Consider the following 22680-nt stretch of genomic DNA (forward strand, 5'->3'; position numbering starts at 1 on the left):
ACATTATTATGTCCCGACCGATGTGAATTCGGATCTTGGTGACTTCTATTTGGGAGAGAACGTATGTGACTAAATTATAAAATGGGGAATAAAAATAAAGATTCTCGAAAGCATAATAATAATAATAATAATAATAATAATAATAATAATAATAATAATAATTGTACCGGGCGGTACACCTCCACGCCGCTAATTCAAACCTTGTGCCAGTTGAAACTCCCCTACTGGAAGAAGTCTGAACTTTGTCTTATGTGTTAATTTTCAAGTTATCCTGAAGATGTCACTACTTGGAGATTTTGAAGTTTCTGAACTGTGTTGTTTTCGACGTATTTTTGTTTTGCTTGTAGTAAGAAGTGTGAACATTCTCTTCTAGAGGACACTACTGAAGAACTACAACGGCGCACCCTAGTGCGAAGTGAAAGAACTGGTTTTTTTTGGAGAAAATTTAATTTCAAAAGTTTGTTCTTTGCTTAAGTTTAAGTTGGCAATATTAACCCTTTCTTTCCATTTGTTTTGAATTTAGCCAATTCCGAATTTCTTTAATTAATTTTCCACCAATAATGTGTTTCTTCTTCATCTTGTGTAGGGGTTTTCTTTATCCACCAATAAAATGTTTGTGGGCGGGTGTTTTCCTTCCTGAAACGCCTCGAACTTTCTGCGAGAGTATATAAACTGCTGATTTTAGGGTCTCCGGGCCACTTTAGTACCATCTTTCAGTGTGTAAAGTACATAGCAGGGGGCGGGTAGCGCCTCTTTCTTCGGGCAGCAGTTCAACAACAAGGTAATGGCCGATTAATAACTTCTTTTCTTGCTAGCTCAGCAGTTTAACTCTCGGGGCGGGTCCGAAGCGTTTCCACCATGTAACTTTCCCTAAAATTTAAAGAATCTTTGTATTTATTCTATCTTTTAAGCTTCATATTGGGATAGAGAGTGCTTAACCCTCTCGAGCTCCCTCTCATATTGCATTGAGGTGAACTTATTTTCACAACCGTTTCTTCCTTAACGTAATGTAAATTGTTTCCTTCTAAAAGTCACCTCTTTAATATGGGATTAGCCCTTGCATTAACGGCCTAGTGCCAAGTAGGTTTTTAACAAAGTGTATTAGGAGCGCAAGTTCGCCTCCTCTCAAATTGGTATTTTAGAGGCCAGGTAATTAAATTTTCTCACTTAATAGGCCTCAGTAGGTTGGGTATCTTTACCCCTGTGTTTATGTCATTAGAGGAAAACTTGAAGGTGGAGTTTGGTGTGGCCTTTGATAGGCTTAAGCTTTGAGAGCAGATCGCTCTTTTGAAGTTTGTTTCTGCGCGCCTCGAGGAGGCTTTATGATGTAATGGGGAGCAAGTGCTCCTGGGCTTGATTGGGGTCTTCTGCCCCTTTGTTGAATTCTGTATATCGTAAAGTTGGGCTAATTGCTCAAGAATTGTGTGTCTGGCTCTCGGAGCCCCAAATCCTGTAATTGTACATTCTCGATTAGTGGTTTTGCTACTCTGTACCTGCCATTATTGTTATTTCTTGTTTTGCTAAGAAAATATAACCTTGTTAAATTTTAAATTCACTTTAATTTCGTAGCCTGAGACCTGTTCACCCCCCGCACCTTCATTCACCTCTAACTACCACGGAAAACTGCGTAACAATAATAATAATAATAATAATAATAATAATAATAATAATAATAATAATAATAATAATAATAATAATAATAATAATAATAATAATAATAATAATAATATTCCAAATAAATCATATCTGGATTGATTAGTGCCAAAATAAATCGGAATTGTAAAAGGGGTTATGCGTTAAACATATTAAGAGTGGACTACCGTGTAACAATTGAAATGATTTTTTTTAATTTATAATAATAATAATAATAATAATAATAATAATAATAATAATAATAAATATTTGAAGAAGAAGAAGAAGAATTTACTTTTTTATATTTTGGACATAATAATGATGTTGGGAGTTGAAATGAAAAATTTGAGATTTTTAACTAATAATAATAAGTAGGAGAAGAAGAATAAAAAGGAAGCTACTTTTTTTTTTATGAGAATAATAAGAGCGAGAAGTTGAAGTATTATAGCGAGGATGATTACGGGTTACGATAATCACGATTTCCACTATTAATAATAATGTTGATAATAATAATAATAATAATATTAAAAATTTTTATTTTATTTTATTATTTCGGATGCTGATGATGAATGATACTAGGGAAGTCAGCTGGCGAATTAACGTAATAATGTCAAGTTGTTGTGAATAATAAGTTAAGTTAGTAGTTGTAAAATGAAGGCAAATCCCTACATCTGGACCATTAGGTTAGAGTCCCTTTGTCGTTTCCTTCAACTAACGATTAGCATATCTTGGTTAGGAACCCGGGGAGAGTTTGTAGTTTCCCGGGTTGGTCTCATCTCAATCAAAGTGGAGGCGATAACATAGTCCATGTGATCGCGCCCACTTAGCCAACAGGTAATTGGTCCACGACCAAATATGGTCATGGTGTTAACGAAGGTAAATCTGATACCTTCAGATATCAACGGTTCCACCACCCAAATGGAAGGGTGGTCAGAAGTGATAAATATTATGTAATCATTTTTCAGAAATAATTTGCCAAATTACCGGCAAATCAAGGGTCAACAGATTTTGATTGTGCGTAAAAATTATTTTGTTTACTTAAATAAAATGCTCCTTTAGCATTTGCAAGGAAACAGTTCCAGGTTCTTGTTCTTGTAGAATAGTAAACCCTTGGTGACCGTTTAAATATCCGTCCCCATTCCTAGGACGGAGCCTTCATAATTTCCCTTTGATCTGAATATATATATAATTTGTATGTTTGATGATGAGCCCTAAAGTTAAAGATTAGAGTGTCCCGTTCAACCCTGTAGTACTGATTGGATGGCGCCCTTACATTTAGTTTGAGATCTTATATCTCAAAATATAATTTTTTATTGTTTATTAGTTGCGATAGATTCGGACCGTAACACTCCCCGAGATAAATGCTGGTTGGGACTCAGGCTTTGAGCGGGTACAATATATATATATATAAGAAAACATAAAGGTCCAATTATACTGCCCTGAGGAATTCCCCTCTTAATTATTACAGGGTCAGATAAAGCTTTGCCTACTCTAATTCTCTGAGATCTATTTTCTAGAAATATACCAACCCATTCAGTCACTCTTTTGTCTAGTCCAATTGCACTCACTTTTGCCAGTAGTCTCCCATGATCCACCCTATCAAATGCTTTAGACAGGTCAATTGCAATACAGTCCATTTGACCTCCTGAATCCAAGATATCTGCTGTATCTTGCTGGAATCCTACAAGTTCAGTGGAATAACCTTTCCTAAAACCGAACTGCCTTCTATCGAACCAGTTATTAATTTCACAAACATGTCTAATATAATCAGAAAGAATGCCTTCCCAAAGCTTACATGCAACGCATGTCAAACTTACTGGCCTGTAATTTTCAGCTTTATGTTTATGTTTAGCTTTATGTTTAGCTTATATGTTTACCTTCTGTTATCCAGATGTTAACACACTGCTGTCCACCATGTCTTCCATGTGTGACCGATGTATTTCCCGTAAGGGATTTCTTTCATTTTTGGAATAGATTGCTTTGGATGCAGATTTTGGTTGTGGTGAAAGTGATGCAAGGGATGTTAGGAAAATTTTGGACAGTCATAGAGGTGACAAAGTGCTATGGGGAAGGGGTCATGAAGTTAATGTGCTTTCCTCGTGGTCTGACAGTGAGTTTATGCTAGAAGCAGGATTCGGGTATTATACGTCAAATAATAATTTGACTCCAAAGTCCCCAGAACTAGAATATTGTGTGAAATTATATGAACAAGAAAATGTTAGCAAATGTTGCAGATAAACTGACATATTTTATAAAGAGGTAGTGGAGGGTAAGCCAGAAAATCCAGCACTTAGGGTGCACAGCCTACCTACAGAAGGCAGCATTGAAAGATTTTAAAGCCTTGGCCACCAAGATGACTACTTCCCCAGTCAGATTTTCCAAGTACATGGACTGGATAAGATCTGCTCTGGCTATTATGAATAAAAGGGGACTCATATGGTCAACCTGCAGGACACTGATATTCTGCCTCATAGATTTTGAGATCATCAATTTCAATAAAATTGTCCAATTTCTCTATAATTATATTTCTATTAATAGTATTGAATGTTTCTGTGAAATCAATGAAGATGGCAAGTACTTTTTCCCTTGGGCCTTGAAAGGGATATCTGTAAATCTTCCTGAAGACACTGGATAGCCTGAAGAGTGGATCTACCCCATCTAAAGCCAAATTGTTCTTCCGGAAGAAATTCATCCACCAAACATGTGAGTCTGGTGGTTATAAGTCCAGTCAGTATTTTCAATTGTGAACATTCTAGTGTGATTGCTTTATAATAAATTGCTGGGGTACCTTTGTAGAGCATTCTCACAGTAGATTTTTCCCAATTTTCTGGAACGCTTCTTGATTACAGGCATTCGCTGAAAAGGTCTGTTAATAATCCCACAAATACTGGGGCTAATGCCTTTATGTGCTCATCGAAAATCTCCTCAGGGCTACATGCTTTATTATCTTTGCAATTGTGTATGGTAGGCAGTCCATACCCCCTTCCTCCAGAAAAGCTCTGATGGTTTAGGCAATTCATAGGTTGTGCACGTGTTCCCTATTGGGCAGATATTCCTTGCCTGCAATATTCCGTGAAATGTCTCTCCCATACGTCCATTGGTATATGCCTAAAAAGTCTTGGTTGCTTGGGGTTTAACACTTGGAGGTCTTGCTCACTTCCATACATTTTAATCCTCTAGTCTGGCCATTTTTCACTAATTTTGTTTTTTTTAAATTAAATATTAGTTTTGAACTTAGGTATTTTTTTTTATTTCGCTATATAAGTTCATATTTTCTACTCCATATCTGTAATAACTGTGCTACAATTGACAGATTCATTACCATGGAAATAGTGGATTGAAATTAGTAGGTTTTCATTTTTTTTAAGTTCTACATATAACCCTAACTAATAAAATATGGCTGATGTTGAGTTTATTTGGTTTTTAGGCCATAGAAAATTGTTTGTACAAGAGCTAAATCTATGTAATAATTAGTAGATAAATATTATGAATGATCTGTTTAGGTCTGTTCAGTTGGTATAAACCACTGTTGTTCAGTCGATGTTCACACACGGCCACCATTACGTTCACACTGTTGTTGAGTCAACACAGCTCAGACACAATTTGAAAAGAAGAACATGATGTGTAGAGCTGTAGTTTTTTCGAGAAATATATGAACCAAATTTTATAGTGCAGTGCCAATCAACGCACATAGTACATTTGTTTCGTAGTAACAATGATGAAAACCGGAAAACGTACATCATGTTGGCTTTGTTCTCCGCAATAAATGACACAACCTGTATGTCATACAGCATTTAACCTCAATGTGTTAATGCCTCAAATGCGTTCTTCTCCACTTTATTCACTAAATTCCTTTCCTCGTTTGCTTGGTAGGCCCTTTAGCACTGTTCAGTGTCTCCTTATAGATCATCCTCGTCCTAGCACATCCCTGTAAGTTTGAATCCGAAGGAGTAGCTAAGGCTAGATGCAGAAGAGCAGCTAAGGGTAAGTGCAGATGTTTTAATGCTTTTTTCTGAGCTGTGTAGCATTTCCCATTAACCATGTTCTTTGAACTATGGGTTGAAACGCTTTCTTTTCTTTTTTTTTTTTTTTTTTTTTTTTTTTTTTGCTAGGGGCTTTACGTCGCACCGACACAGATAGGTCTTATGGCGACGATGGGATAGGAAAGGCCTAGGAGTTGGAAGGAAGCGGCCGTGGCCTTAATTAAGGTACAGCCCCAGCATTTGCCTGGTGTGAAAAAACCACGGAAAACCATCTTCAGGGCTGCCGATAGTGGGATTCGAACCTACTATCTCCCGGATGCAAGCTCACAGCCGCGCGCCTCTACGCGCACGGCCAACTCGCCCGGTGAAACGCTTTCTAATAGTGCGGTTTTTGCCTCGTAAAGTTTTCTTTCATCTAGGGCTACCCTCACTGCAACTTTTATCATCAATTATCAGCAGCACTGGATTAATTTTCCAAGAACTTGTTGTTTTCCTATCCATTGATCTGATTTCCTTGCTGCATATAGTAAAGTAGGTTACAACTGGCAGGTGTTTCCTAGCAACATTTCTTATAGTTCACTGGAAAGTTGACTTTATATTCCTCATATTGTAAAAACTAAATCGATGGAGCTGGTATCATCGCAGCTAATATACATCTTTATTATGCTATTTAAATATCAAACAACAGCAGAACATGGCAAAAGAAAATATTCAAAATGTGGAGCCTCCTATAACATGGATGGAATAGGAAAATGCCCTAAAAAAATTAGTAAAGACAAAGCAACAGGCATAGATGTGGTAAGTGCTGACATGATCAAGGCTGCTGGAGTGCAAGGATTACACTGGTTGTTTAGAATCCTAAACACCATTTGAAAAAGAAGAAAAACTACCAAAAGACTGGACTAAGGGAGTCATCATCCCTCTATTTAAGAAAGGAGACAGACACCCAACAACTATAGGGGCATCACTCTTCTATTTCATGGACTCATAATAATGGAACGAATCATAGAACAAAGATTAAGAACCATCATTGAACCACAGCTTGAAGAGGAGCAGTATGGTTTTCGAACTAGTAGGTCAACAACAGATCTAATATTTTCTGTAAGGATGATCATGGAAGCACTGGGAGAAAGGAAAAGATGTCATCTTTATTTTCCTGGATATTGAGAAGGCTTATGACAGTGCACGAAGACAAAGAATCTGGGAATGCCTTGAGAATAGATCTATCAGGTGTTCGGGGTTTACGTGCAGATATTTTGCTAGTCGGTTAGGAAAAATAAATCACAGAACATATGCTACATACTTTTTACCTTGTCCTATTAGTTTCCCCATAAATGAGCCAAATAATTCAGGACCTAATGTGTTTTGAACGGCCGTAGTAAGAAACACCGGTTATGTCATACTGCCCTCATGTAGCCGAGTATAGGGGTTGTTGAACCTGTCTGTTATCAAAGGCCAACACATGTCGCTGTGCCTTCCCCTAGCCCCTGGGCAAGTAGGGGTTGTAGAAGCACATGCCAGACCACTTCCTGTACTCCAAAACCGGTCTAGGGTACTCTGTGAGAAGTACACATAATCCTTACTGACGTATCCACTCCTGTTCCATCTCATGTTGCTGTCGAGTGCTATTTTGTACTCGTACAAACCTTTTTCTATAATTGTAATTATTGTACTATTTGGATTTGTATGGACTTATTCACTGGTTGAAATGGAACTGAGCTTATAGCATAATTCATAAACAATACCCAAGGTTGATTACTTTAAAATGATCAAGCTTCAGGACTACGTCCAGCAGAAATTCAGTCTTTACTACAGTACTAGAGGCTACGACAATTAAAACAGTATGTGACAAGGTCGAGGTAAGACTTGCCTGGCAGAATTCTAAGTCCTTATCAATGCTACTGCGCATGCGCGGGTGCTGCAGTATATAATGGCAGACAAGTTGTGACTTGCTTACTGCGGCGAGAGCTATGCCACGTTACAGACCAGTACATTCATGCAAATCAAGTGTTGTACTTTTTTTTTTTGCTTTACGTTGCACCGACACAGATAGGTCTTATGGCAATGATGGGATGGGAAAGGCCTAGGAATGGGAAGGAAGCGGCCGTGGCCTTAATTAAGGTACAGCCCCAGCATATGCCTGGTGTGAAAATGGGAAACCACCGTAAACCATCTTCAGGGCTGCCGACAGTGGGGTTGGAACCCACTATCTCCCGATTACTGGATACTGGCCGCACTTAAGCGACTGCAGCTATCGACCTCGGCCAAGTGTTGTACAGTGGTGTGTGATTTATAAGACGTCAGTAACATTACTCAGTGATCCAAGCTGATAAATGTGGAGGGAAATAGTTAATGAGTCAATGAACAGTGAGGGCACGATTTCAGTGCTGTCTTTCGATCAGTCTACGTTGAATTTCATATAACAGACAATGCGAGTTGTCTATACCATTTTCATAATATTTTCAGGTTAAAGAAAGAACAGTGAACACTGAAAAAAAGCTATCGGTAGATTCAATGAAATTCTTACTCACGTCACAAATTTCAAGGACCGTAGCTGCATCCATGCTTTTGAAAATAGTTAAAAGGATAAAGAGCTACTATGGAAGTGCCACCCCGGGCTGAGTGGCTCAGATGGTTGAGGCGTTGGCCTTCTGACCCCAACTTGGCAGGTTCAATCCTGGCTCAGTCCGGTGCTATTTGAAGGTGCTTAAATACGTCAGCCTCAGGTCTGTAGATTTGATGATGATGATGATGATTATTGTTGTTTAAAGGGGCCTAACAGCTAGATCATCAGCCTCTAATGGTATGAGGTGCAACAAAATGAAACAACAATTAAAATTTCAACATGTATCCATGGACTAAAATCTAAAACAAATTATGATGAAAAAATGACCATGAATCCAAAACAATCAGTGGATCCAATTCACAATGCCTCATATTCTGAGATGATGCTTGTTGTCCACTGGGGTCCAAAATTTAGGTCACCGGTCCCTCATAAATGTACTAATCACTGGTAAAGCAGAACCATGGTGTTCCTCGCATGGTGGTACAAATTACAGGTGATGTAGATCCATGGCATGTCACACGATGGCACCACTCAAATGTAACACAGATCTATGGTATTCTTCATATAAGGGTACTACTCACAAGTAACGCAGACTCATGGTGTTCCTCACTTAGTGGGACTAATCAAGGGCATAGGAATTCCCGTGGTGTTTCTCACATAGTGGAACTAATCACAGGTCACTAATACTCATAGTGTTGCTCACATAGTGGTACTAATCATACACAATGTAAAAACACAGTGTATTGCACGGCACATTCTTCACATCCAACGGTATGGTACCAACCAAAGGTAACACAGACCTGTGGTGTTGATCACATAAATGCACTACTCACAGGCAATGCAGACCCAGGGTTCTCCTCATATAGTGGTACTATTCATAGGTATTGCAGACCCATTCTGAATACAGAAGAACCAACACAATTCAGCACAGCGCACGGCGGTTCCTCCCGCACAGACACCAGTCCATGATGCCGCACGCCCGCACCCCTGCCTCGGTGGAATGCACACAATGGTACTAATCAAAGGCAATTCACAATGCCTCATATTCTGAGATGATGCTCGTTGTCCACTGGGTCCAAAATTTAGGTCACCGGTCCCTCATAAATGTACTAATCGCTGGTAAAGCAGAACCATGGTGTTCCTCGCATGGTGGTACAAATTACAGGTGATGTAGATGCTGTAGACCAATGCTGTTCCTCATATAATGGTTCTAATCGCAAGTAACGTCGACCCATGGTGTTCCTCACTTAATGGCACTGATCACAAGTAATCTCATGGTTCCAGTTCCTTCATCACTTGGTCGCTCCTTTTAGTTGCCTCTTACAACAAGCAAAAAAATGCCATGGGCGTTTTCTTCATCTACGTCCCCCATCCACAGGGCGTATCGGTAGATTTACTAGCATGTAAAAGAACTCTTGCAGGAGTAAATTCTGGCACCTTGGCATCTCCGAAAACCATAAAAGTAGTTAGTAGGATATAAAACAAATAATATTATTATTAAAAGTGCCACAGGGTATTTGTAACGGAAGACTTATTATTGGACAAGAAGTGCCGATTGGTGAAATGATGACTAATTGACCCATTTAATTAGATCTTTCGTTATAATAATGATAATAATCATAATATAACTACAGTAACAACTACTTATGGTTTTCAGAGACGCTGAGGTGCCGGAATTTAGTCCCGCTGGAGTTCTTTTATGTGCCAGTAAATCTGCCGACACAAGGCTGACTTATTTGAGCGCCTTCAAATAGCACCGGACTGAGCCAAATTCAAACATGCCAAGCTGGGTTCAGAAGGCCAGCACCTTACTCAGCGCAGCACCCATCATCCTACCTGCACGGTTGATCGGTGTAGCTTACATGGAGTTCCACATAGGTACGTTACTGGAGCTTTCAGATGAGGCGTCGCTTCAACTACATAAAAACATATGGTTTTTACACAATGGTGCACCACCTGATGTAAGCCGTTTACTGCATGATCATTTGAATCAGACATTTCATCAATGGTAGATAAGACGACGTAGACCCATCAACTGGTCTGCCAGATCTCCAGACATTAATCCAATGGATATTTATGTCTGGGGAAACATGGAAAACGAAGTATATCAAATGAAGTAACCACTTCAGATGACCTCCCAGAGTGTTCTTTTTTTTCAAGCAGCAGAGGATATTCGGAACAACCCTGGTGTCTTGGCTTGAATATGACGCAACTGGATTCGGAGAAGTGAACCCTGCATAGCAGCCTGCTACGAACAATTGCTATGATTTCATTTTGGCATGGCAAATATTATGCCATTTCTGCAGCGTATTGACTTGGGAGTAAAGTACAGAACCAATGTAGTATTTTAAGTCTCGATAGTTCAATATTCCCATAAATCCTAGCAGAAAAATTGATGTACCGGTAACAAAAATTATAAATCGAGAGTTTCAGTGAGTGAGTGCCTTGTACATGGTGAAAGCCGAACACAGCACACGAAGGACGTGCTTGTTAAAACGCTAGACATTGACCCTGAACACATTTCAGCAGTTCCTCAATCCTACCCTGCAACTGGTTTGGGTTCATTACGTGTGTTCGAGCAGTTTATATTTTGTTTTTTTATTCACTATGAGTTAAAACAGAAGACACTTTACATTTTCAAGGGCCGATGACCTTAAAACAGCAATCATCATCATATTTTAAAAAATCAATAAAATGCTTGTTTTTATATTCATCAATACTAAATAGGAACTATAACGTTTAACTTTAGTAGGTCATTAGCTTCCCTTTTTCAATCATTTGATTATTGTGAGGTCTCTGTCGATTGTGGTATATTGATGGCCGGTTTCCTTCATGTGGTTGCTCATTGCGGAATATTTGTTATGTTTTAAAGCATTAAAGTGTTCCATGTATCTGGTAAGAAAGCTGCGGCCAGTTATAATATAATATATTCATTTTGACCAATATTTTAATAAGGAAAATAACCTGAATGACACGGTCAAAATAAAAAGTCCGTTAATAGAGCAATTGCCAATATCATCACTACAAACTTTCAAATCAGATAATAGTAAATTCTTTAAGACATTTAATCTGAAAACTCCCACCAGAAAAATAGGCACAATTACTACTTCGATAACGCATAAAGATTCCCCTCCACACAATACGCCAAGGTCCAACGCCCTGCCTACCATTTCCTCCCCTACTCCCACCTCGACAACACATAAAGACTCCTCGCCATACGATACCCCAACGTTTAACGCCCTGCCTAATGTTTCTTCCCCGAAGTCCCCTACTCGCCCTTCACAACAGTTTCTTCATACGTATAACACAAGGAGTAGAAACACGAAAGCAAGCAGTCAGCATAATGTAACAAGTACCTCGAGGGATTGTAGAAGCAGTCAAAGGGATGAGTGATACATACCAATATGATCACTGTGAAAGCACAATAACACACAACATTATCACGTAATTTCCTTTGTTACAGACGCACCATCATTTAAATATTGTGAGAAAAGAAAATATATCAACACCTCAAGATTTTTGGATTGACATCGCTTTTGACTAAGCCCCCATAAAAACGAACTACTTCCGATGTAAATTCTGTTCGTCAAACCAAGACTAGCTCGAGGAAACTACCAATAGTTGCATTTTACCATTTACAACTAATAGATTACAGAAGCATGCCTCAAATCAATACATGAAGCAGAATATTTCCAATGTATTTAAGACTTTAAGCTTTAGACACTACTGAGTTTTAACTGAATTTATGACTCAAATTTGAATACAAGAAGTCAACTAACAATTGTTTTTAAAAACCAAAGAACTTGAGAATTTTAGCCAAATCTCATTATTGTGAAGATATTACTGTGTTTTGGACGTCAACGCTATTAGAGTTAACTAATATCCCAATTTTAGCACTGTTATTTAAATTGTTAAATGTCCATTGTGCTTACAAATGCCTATGTTTACGTATTTTACCACTTAATTTTTAGAATCACAAAAATTGGTTATAGACTCATCAAGTGTCCCCCTCCACGGAAATCTTTAGTAAAAGGCGAAAGATTGAGATAAATTACAAAGGCTGAGAATGCTTGAAACCAAGCAAAACATGTCCCTTCTAATGTAGTATAGTAGCAACATGAATTTCTAAAAACACAAAATCAATTGTATTGAAAAGGTGGAAGAAATAAAAAATACAAATTTGTATGCAAATTATAGCAAATTTCAATACAGGTCTAAACACGAGATTAGTTACATGTAACATTCCACTTAGTCGAGCAGCTTGTCTTCTTTCTCCCAATTCTTCCCAGCCCAAAGTTTGCAACATTTTTGTAACACTACTGTACTCTTTTATCGGAAATCACCCAGAACAAATTGAGCTGCTTTTCTTTGGATTTTTTCCAGTTCCTGAAACAGGTAATCCTGGTGAGGGTCCCATACACTGGAACCATACTCTAGTTGGGGTCTTACCAGAGACTTACATGCCCTCTCCTTTACATCCTTACTACAACCCCTAAACACCCTCTTAACCATGTGCAGAGATCTGTACCCTTTATTTACAATCCCATTTATGTGATTACCCTAATGAAGATCTTTCCTTATATTAAAACCTAGATACTTACAATGATCCCCAAAAAGGAACTTTCACCCCATCAACGCAGTAATTAAAACTGAGAGGACTTTTCCTATTTGTGAAACTCACAACTTGACTTTTAACCCCGTTTATAAACATAATGTTGCCTGCTGTCCATCTCACAACATTATCGAGGTCACGTTGCAGTTGCTCACAATCTTGTAACTTGTTTATTACTCTATACAGAGTAACATTATCTGCAAAAAGCCTTACCTATGATTCCACTTCTTTACTCATATCATTTATATATATAAGAAAACATAAAGGTCCAATAATACTGCCCTGAGGAATTCCCCTCTTAATTATTACAGGGTCAGATAAAGCTTCGCCTACTCTAATTCTCTGAGATCTATTTTCTAGAAATATAGCAACTTTTGTCTAGTCCAACTGCACTCATTTTTGCCAGTAGTCTCCCATGATCCACCCTATCAAATGTTTTAGACAGGTCAATCGTAATACAGTCCATTTGACCTCCTGAATCCAAGATATCTGCTATATCTTGCTGGAATCCTACAAGTTGAGCTTCAGTGGAATAACCTTCCTAAAACCAAACTTCCTTCTATCCAACCAGTTATTAATTTCACAAACATGTCTAATATAATCAGAAAGAATGCCTTCCCAAAGCTTACATTCAACGCATGTCAAACTTACTGGCGTGTAATTTTCAGCTTTATGTTTATCACCCTTTCCTACTATAGCAACTCGCCATTCATTTGGTATAGCTCCTTCAAGCAAACAATAATCAAATAAGTACTTCAGATATGGTACTACATCCCAACCCATTTGTTGTATACAAGGAACTTGGTATACAGTAACACAACATAAAGTTTATTTCTTCAAGAGTTTTATACAGTATTTACAAGAAATAAAATGAAACTTGTCTTGAAGCTTGATTGAATGCACGCAGTTAATGCTGTTATTAAATGATAGACTGAAAGTCTGTGGCACAAATATATATTTACAGAGAGAGTCCTATATACATATTTACACCTATCTCAAGGAGATAGTCTATTTCACTGGGAAATGTCCTTGGATAGTCGAAAACTATCTGTTTTGGGGTAACAAGTGTAACTTGTAGAACGAGTCGCTTTAGTATAATGCTAGTATTGGACAGACTTGCAAGGAACTTGCATCAATATCTTAATTCGCAGAATGCTAAGATAGTCGTCGGAGCACAGGCGAGGACTTGGCAGTGTAGCAGAATGCTTGACTCGGGGCTCGACGTGGCTACGGGAATCAGGGAAGCTGAGGCAATGTCAGGAGGTGAGACCTCACAACCAGCAATCTGTCCACCTGTTCAAGACACATTTTTAAGAGGAATGCCTCCACATTTGACTTGTGGTGTGGGCTGGCTGTTGGACACTGGGGTAGTCCTCAGTAAGGCATGGAATGTCGCTCCTTATATAGCGCTTGGCCGACGTCACCGACGAGCATGCCAGGCGCAGTGCAGTCCTCTCGTAGGCTCTGGAAACATCGGTGATGCGGCAGGTTGCGGAGCTTGTAGGCGTGGCGCTTGAGCGCGGAGGACACACACAACACCATTGTCTTTGGTATATTCCCAGAAATCTTATCAATTCCAGCCGCTTTTCTAGTTTTCAACTTTTGTATCTTATTGTAAATGTCATTATTATCATATGTAAATCTTAATACTTCTTTAGCATTAGTCTCCTCCTCTATCTGGAGATTTCCTTGTAACCAACAATCTTTACATACTGCTGACTGAATACTTCTGCCTTTTGAAGATCCTCACATACACACTCCCCTTGTTCATTAATTATTCCTGGAATGTCCTTCTTGGAACCTGTTTCTGCCTTAAAATACCTTAAAATACCCTTCCATTTATTACTAAAATTTGTATGACTGCCAATTGTGCTTGCCATTAGGTTATCCTTAGCTGCCTTCTTTGCTAGATTCAATTTCCTATTAAGTTCCTTCAATTTCTCCTTACTTCCACAGCCATTTCTGACTATTTCTTTTCAATCTGCACCTCCTTCTTAGTCTCTTTATTTCTCTATTATAATAAGGTGGGTCTTTACCATTTCTTAGCACCTTTAAAGGTACAAACCTGTTTTCACATTCCTCAACAATTGCTTTAAACCCATCCCAGAGTCTGTTTACATTTTTATTTACCGTTTTCCACTGATCATAGTTACTTTTTAAAAACTGCCTCATGCTTGCTTTATCAGCCATATGGTACTGCCTAATAGTCCTACTTTTAAGACCTTCCTTTCTAACACATTTATTCTTAACTACGACAAAAACAGCTTCATGATCAATAATGCCATCTATTACTTCGGGTTCTCTATAGAGCTCATCTGGTTTTACCAGCACCACGTCCAGGATATTTTTCCCTCTGGTTGGTTCCATCACTTTCTGAATCAGCTATCCTTACCATATTAGCTTATTTGCCATTTGTTGGTCACGCTTCCTGTCGTTCGCATTTCCTCCCCAATTGACATTTGGTAAATTGAGATCACCCACTACAATCACATTCCTTTCCATGTCGTTTCCCACATAGCTGATTATCTTATCAAATAATTCTGAATCCATGTCAGTGCTACCCTTTCCCAGTCTGTACACTCCAAAGACATCAAGTTGCCTATTATCTATTATGAGCCTTACATCTAGAATTTCATGTTTCTCATCTTTAATTTTTTCGTAGCTTACAAATTCTTCTTTCACCAGAATGAATACTCCCCCTCCCACCATTCCTATCCTATCTCTACGATACACTCTCCAGATCCTTGAGAATATTTCTGCAACCATTATATCATTTCTCAGCCATGATTCAACTCCTATTACAATGTCTGGTAAATACATATCTATTAAATTACTTAATTCTATTCCTTTCTTTACAATCTGTACCCTTATCACCGCTCCCTAGACAACCCCGTTTCCCTGAATGTACCTCCCTATTACCCTTTAACAAATTTCCTAACTTATACGTACCACTCCAGTTTAAGTGAAGGCCATCTGAGCGCAGATCCCTATCTCCTACCCACCCATTAGGATCAAGAAATTTCACCCCCAGTTTCCCACATACCCACTCCATAGTCTCATTTAAATCCCCAATCACCCTCCAGTCAGTATCCCTCCTACACAGAATTCCACTGATAACAATCTCTGCTTCCTTAAACTTCACCCGTGCTGCATTTACCAGATCCCACACAACCCCAACAGGTGAACAGCGCACTGAACTGTCTATTGGATATTTTTTATTTACAACATTACTGCAAGAAAATATTTCTCCAGCCTGTGTTTTCTGCTCTCTCTTTTTTTTTTTTTTTTTTTTTTTTTTTTTTTGGCAGCGTTGTCAGTAATTATCTTTGTCCTTTACAATTCTACAGAAGTGTTAACATTTTCACTCTCTTCCTGGTTTGCACAGTTTCATATAATTGTTTCTTTCCAGTGATTAGATCATTATTTTCTGAGTGAACAGTTCCTGTTTATCTTCCTTACTTCAATACCAACTACCTTCTTAACATATTCTTATTACCTTCATTGCGTCTCCTCCTACCTTCTTCAGTCGGTGATTTTCCTATCTCTCCACAATTCCTTACTTGCATTAAGTTTTCCTTTAACACGCGAAACGTAGCGCGAAGGCAAATTGTTCACGCTTAAATATTCTAATGAGCTGCTATTTTCCTTTTGCAGTGAATGCTCTGATAAAAATATAAATATGCACCCTGTTTAACTGCCTTTCAACTAATACTAACATAATTACCCAGTAACAATATTTTCTCAATGTAAAATATTAATGAAATGTTTTTACAAAATCTGGTAAGATTACATGAGTGTTTAAAGAACGCGAGAGGTTTGTGTGAGCAAATTGCCTCAACATTTGCATTTGTACATTTCAATGAATGATTTGGTCACAATGCAAGATAAAACTACAGCACCACACTTCACTGAAAGCCACCATAAACCTCATGAATTTTACTTAAGAAACTTTCTTGGAAATGCAGTCATGTAAGAATACACTATGCGAGGGGTCGCTCAAAGGCAATTTGCCGTGGCAGATGCAAGAGTGAAAGAAAACTTAAACTACTCCGGAACGCAGCAAGCAATACACTGACGATAATCAACGTCAGGCAGGAGAGAGGGAGGGGAGGGGAGGGGAGGGGAGGGATGAAACGAGCGCCCTTAGCCCTACAGCGGCTAGCAACAAAATTACAAATATTTAAAAAGTGCGGCAAATTGCCGTGGGTGCGACCTCTTGCGTGTTAACTATGTCATTCCTGCTTTGTTTCTCTCTCTGCAGTACTGAGAAATACACTCTTAAAATTACAGTGAAACCTTGTTAGTTTGTTCGTCATTAACACGTTTTCTCGCTTAGCATGTTGTTAATTCAAACTCCCGATTCTCATCATATTAAATCTATATAAAAATACCTTACTTATCGCGTCATGAATTTTCACTATTATTGCTTACCACGATCACATTTTTCCTAGCCCTGAAAATGTTATTTGTCATCCCTTGTGAAACAAACGTGATTTCCAACTTGGATAAGATCCGTTGCCACAGTTCCGTGATTATGGGAAAAAATCTTAAATTTCTGAAATTCACAGGATAAGTTGCACGTTCGGGGAGCAAGCTGTTAGCCTCAGGAATGTTCAATTTTGTCTGCCGATTAGCAGCAAGATTGCTGAATAACACAGTGAGTATATTTGTGCTTGTATTCGCATTCCATTCACAAGTTAGAAATTTATTTTGTGTTGAGTGGTACAGTGAAGTGTAGCGAATGTATGTTGTGTGATACAGTAGCCTATATTAAGAACATATAAACATACATACTGCATCACGAATTTTCATTATTACTGCTTACTACGAGTACGATCACATTTTTCCTAGCCCTGAAAATATTATTTGTCATTCCTTGTGAAAGAAACGTGATTTACAACTCAAGTAAGAGCCGTCACCACAGCTATGTGATTACGGAAAAAGTGAGCCTATTTGTGCTTGTATTCCATTCAGAAGTTAAAACATTTATTTTGTGCTGAGCGGTACAGTGTAGTCTTTTCCCGTGATGCTGTAACCTATATCTGGCTTAGAAACATAATCGTGTAAAATTGACTAGCATGGTGCATATTTGTCTTGTAATAACCTACGTATGGATACAAAAGCAGTGAAATTCCTTTCTAATGAAGACAACATTAAAATAATTCAGAAAGTGGACTGACATCTGCATCTTTAAGCACGCAGAGGTCAAAGAGAATGGGTAGAGGTCAAGAAATGTTGAACTCACACATTTGAGTTTCAACTTGATCGATTCGACTTGGTCGAAGTTTTCAAAATGGTGGCCAAAGTAATTGTGTTCTGTCACAGTCGCACATGGCTGAATATAACCTCCAATTCATTGTCTAAGAGTGTGACCAGAAAATAATGTTTTATAACCAAACCCCCCCCCCCAAGGCACTACAGCCTTGAAGGGCCTTGGCCTACCAAGCGACCGCTGCTCAGCCCGAAGGCCTGCAGATTACGAGGTGTCGTGTGGTCAGCATGACGAAACCTCTCGGCCGTTATTCTTGGCTTTCTAGACCGGGGCCGCTATCTCACCGTCAGGTAGCTCCTCAATTCTAATTACGCAGGCTGAGTGAACCTCGAACCAGCCCTCAGGTCCAGGTAAAAATTCCTGACCTGGCCAGGAATCGAACCCGGGGCTACCGGGTACGAGGCAGGCACGCTACCCCTACACCATGGGGCTGGCTGAATCCGACCAGGCCAGGAATTGAACCCGGGAACCCAGTGACCAAAGGTCAGCACGCTAACCATTTAGCCATGGAGCCGGACTTTATAACCCAGCGCTCCGAAATAAAAGGTTTCTACTAACATTTGTTTTAGAAAAAGTGTGATCTGCAATAATACTTGGATATTTTTATTGGCCCCCATTTTAATATTTGTTGTTTGGTGTTTTTCACACCGTTCAGTGCACTTGTTATTTTATACGCCCCAGCAGAAAAGGTTTCCATATTTGGTCTCTCGTGTTTTTCACACCTTTTAATACTTTCCTCTCATCTTCAGAAATGGCAGATATAGTTTTCACTGTATCCGCAGATACACGATGTAGCCTAAAATGCCTTCATGTCGGACAAAATCATATCTAATGTTTCCATATCCCTGTTGGATAGTTTTTATTCGCATATTCAGTACCATGTTTTGTTGCATAAACATGTTCATTTTTGTTGTCCCCTGCAGAAACATCTTAACGAGGTTTTACTGTATTGCATTCCTCTTAAATATTCCCAATTTCTGTCCCAACCGCTAACTGAATTATTTTCTGCATAAAATCTTTCTGTATCTCCTCATCTTTTAAATTCCACACTCTTATTACCCTTCATCTTCCTATCTATAATTGTACAATCTTAACTACTTTCAGCTTTGCTACCACTGCTCTATGTTAACCACCAAATTCTTTCTCATGCATGGCCATAACATCCCTACTTTCTTTATTATTTTCCTTTACCATGAATATATAGTTATCCAAAGGTGATAGATGACTGGCCAAAGAGACTCCAATCCTGTGTGGGTGGGCATCATGACGATTGATCACTGCAAATGGTGAGTAGTTTGTGTGTCTATAATATATTAAAATAAAATGTAAAGATCTCCAACCATATTCCAACCACTCAAAAAACAGTTTATGACTATTTATGCTAAACTAGGCACATACATTTTATACCATAACAGGTCTTATTCAAACAATACTCCTCATAAAAATAATAAACCACAAGCATCAGTAACATGAAAATCAGGCTTCTGTTTAACAAAATACTTACCAGACTGGAAATCCCAGTCATCTCCATCTGAATACTCATCTTCACTATCATAACTGTACTCAATCTTGATATCAAGCTTGGCTACCGAGTTCAATAGAGCAGGCTCTATTTCTGTCTTGCCATCCTCAGTCGAGGAGCTAAAACAAAAAGAATATTATTGAATAATTTATCTCAAATAAAGATTGTTTTGTACTTGGATCATATGTATCTTTCATCTTTTTATGAATGTTATTGGTCATATCCTACATGGAAATTTTGTGCTCTCCATTTCTTTAGTCAATTTTATACTGCTGTAAGTCATTTTATCTACTTGAGATTTCCAGTTCCCATCCCAAACAATATATATTATATACTGATACTACATAAGTTAGTGTAATTGTCACAGTATAGAAACAACACAGGCATCATGTGCTGCCTTCACTTCTTCACTCAGGCATCCTACGTCACAGAGTTCAATCAGGTCTGCCAATAAGTGGTGAATTCCCTACACAAGCCAAAGGTTATACATGACAGAACACATCATCAATATGGAAATCTACAGGAACATATTTAAGAATAATTAGATCGCTCAGGAAAGATATAAGTTCTTCCATTAATAATGGTATTATCTAATTCAGGGGTTACCAATTTGTAAGGGGTTGAGGGAAATGGCAACCTTATGTATGACTGCAGGCTGCATTTTAATAGTAGGCCAATTTTTAAAAAATTCTGCATATAGAACAGAGGTACCAGTAAGAAATAATACGCACAGTTCAACTGAAACGAAGGTGTAATAATTTTAATTACTTAAAATGCTATTTTACAAGTGCATAAAATATTGAAATTAAAAACACACACTAATATACCTAGGACAATGGAATTTATTTTGAAGAAGGGCAACCAGCAATGTCAGTTCATTTGAATTAATATTTGACAAATGACAAAAAGGAAAAAAAATATCTAAAGAAAAACTGAAATGAATAATGTAATCAAAACAAAACTTAAAGTACAATTTAATAGGAGTAGTGTGAAGGGAATAATGATATACAGTTGTAAGAGCCTAAAATCCCAGCAATGTAGTTACAGGAGTACTTCCCTGAAAATTTGAGTGTGCAGCACTCTGAACCAGCCAGTACTACCAATGAGGGAAGAACGAAGAATTGAAACCCCTTCTTACACCATTAGCATTTAAAGTATATCTTGGTATTCCATGCATTCTACGTTGCATTAAATGTCTACAGTGATGTTAGCAGAGATCCCATAGCCATTTTTATAAAATGGTTAAGACTTAGCACTTGCATTTATGAGGGATCATTTTCTGCCGAAGTTTGGATTTTAAATTTTTTTAATAAAAAAATAATTCATTCAGATCAACTGAATACTGTACTTAAAAACAGGAAAAAATATTACAGAATGAATTAGTTCTGACTTGGGACTATTAAAAACATAAAAATAAATATTTTTTGAACAAGATATGATTTTATTTTTGGTAAATTTTCTACACATTTCTTAAAATATATTTTTAAAAGCCTTCGCGGGCTGCCATTTGGAAACCCCTGGTCTAATTCACTGTAGGCAAACCAAAGGCAATAATCAAAAATTCCAGTGAAAAGGACAACAGCATTCTTTCTGGTCACTTTACTTTGGCTGACCTGAACAGGGTGTTTAATAGATGCAGAAATGGTAAGGTAGCAGGTCTTGACGATATCTGCATTGAACAAATCACAAGAATTGGTCCTGCTAGTAAACTGTGGTTCTTGAATTTATTCAACCATTGCATCAACAGCTGTAAAATATCTAAATTATGGAGAAAGGTCAGAGTAGGTCAATTTTCAACCGTAGTAAGAATTCAAACGATCCTAAGAACTATATTATTATTTATAAGTTTCATATTCCGTATTGATTGGATTCAATGTAATAGACCTAAGAACTATAGACCAATCTAAATACTGTTATTTGCTTTACGTTCCACTAATTACTTTTACAGTTTTTAGAGACACCGAGGTGCCAGAATTTAGTCCCACAGGAGTTCTTTTACGTGTCAGTAAATCTACCGACACAAGGCTAACGTATTTGAGCTTCTCCAAATTCCACCGGACAAAACCAGGATCGAACCTGCCAGGTTGGGGTCAGAAGGCCAGCGCTTCAACCGTTTGAGCCACTCAGCTTGGCTACAGACCAATCTCTCTGCTGTGCCACCTGTCCAAAGAGTTCTCTAACGAATGATATCAGATAGGTTATCTGAAATGATAGAGCAATGCTTGTACCAGAACAAGCAGGCTTTCAACCAGGGAAAAGATGTACTTCCCAAATACTACATCTCACACAGAATATCAAAGACAGTTACAAAAACAACAGAATAACTGGGATAGTTTTTGTTGACTTGAAATCACTGTATAGTGTATGAAGATGAGGAGATTGTCCTTGTGCTCTTGTCCTTTCGTGTTTGTCATTGTCTTCTCTTTCTATTGCTCCCTTTTCCTTCACGGATCAATTATTATTATTATTATTATTATTATTATTATTATTATTATTATTATTATTATTATTATACAGCAGAAAGAACACAAAAGGGCAATCATCATTCCCGTAAATTGACACTTCTTGTGACCCTGGATGTGAAGAATGCTTTCAATTCAGCAAGGTGGAGCAACATGTTGAAAGCTCTTGAAGAAACTTTCAAGCTACCACAATATCTTACGCGCATAATGAGGGAATACTGCAAGGACCACACTCTGCTGTATGATATGGAAGATGGACAAAGAACAAAACAACTGACGGCTGCTGCAGCGCAGGGATCGATCCTTGGCCCAGATCTTTGGAACATAATGTATGATGGCTTGTTACATTTGGCGATGCCAGAGGACATGAAGCTTGTGGGCTACGCTAATGATATGGCCGCCTTCATAGTGGCTTGTAATGCTGAGATGGCTCAAATCAAACTGAACCAGGTGATGCGGCGCATAAAAGAATGAATGATGAGTCACAGGCTAACACTAGCAGAACACAAAACAGAGATAGTTCTTCCGACGAGGAAAAGGATCGAGATTCTTGTGCCAATGATTGTTGGAGAGTTAGTGATTGAAACATCTATGAGCACAAAATATCTAGGAGTGACACTTGACTCCAAGC

The 22680-nt window shown here is 38.2% G+C and overlaps 1 protein-coding gene and 1 pseudogene across 1 annotated transcript in view; both read right to left on the minus strand.

Annotated features, from left to right (window-relative positions):
• Positions 1–22680, minus strand: part of RIOK1 (RIO kinase 1) — a 127962-nt gene that overhangs the window by 100720 nt on the left and 4562 nt on the right. Inside the window, exon 2 of the mRNA XM_067152482.2 lies at positions 19570–19706. Within this exon, the coding sequence (XP_067008583.2) occupies positions 19570–19706 (137 nt within the window). The remainder of the gene's footprint in view (positions 1–19569; positions 19707–22680) is intronic.
• Positions 12138–12249, minus strand: LOC136879431 (U5 spliceosomal RNA; annotated as a pseudogene).

The sequence above is a fragment of the Anabrus simplex genome, chromosome 8, assembly GCF_040414725.1.
Source record: "Anabrus simplex isolate iqAnaSimp1 chromosome 8, ASM4041472v1, whole genome shotgun sequence".
Classification (NCBI taxonomy): Eukaryota; Metazoa; Arthropoda; class Insecta; order Orthoptera; family Tettigoniidae; genus Anabrus; species Anabrus simplex.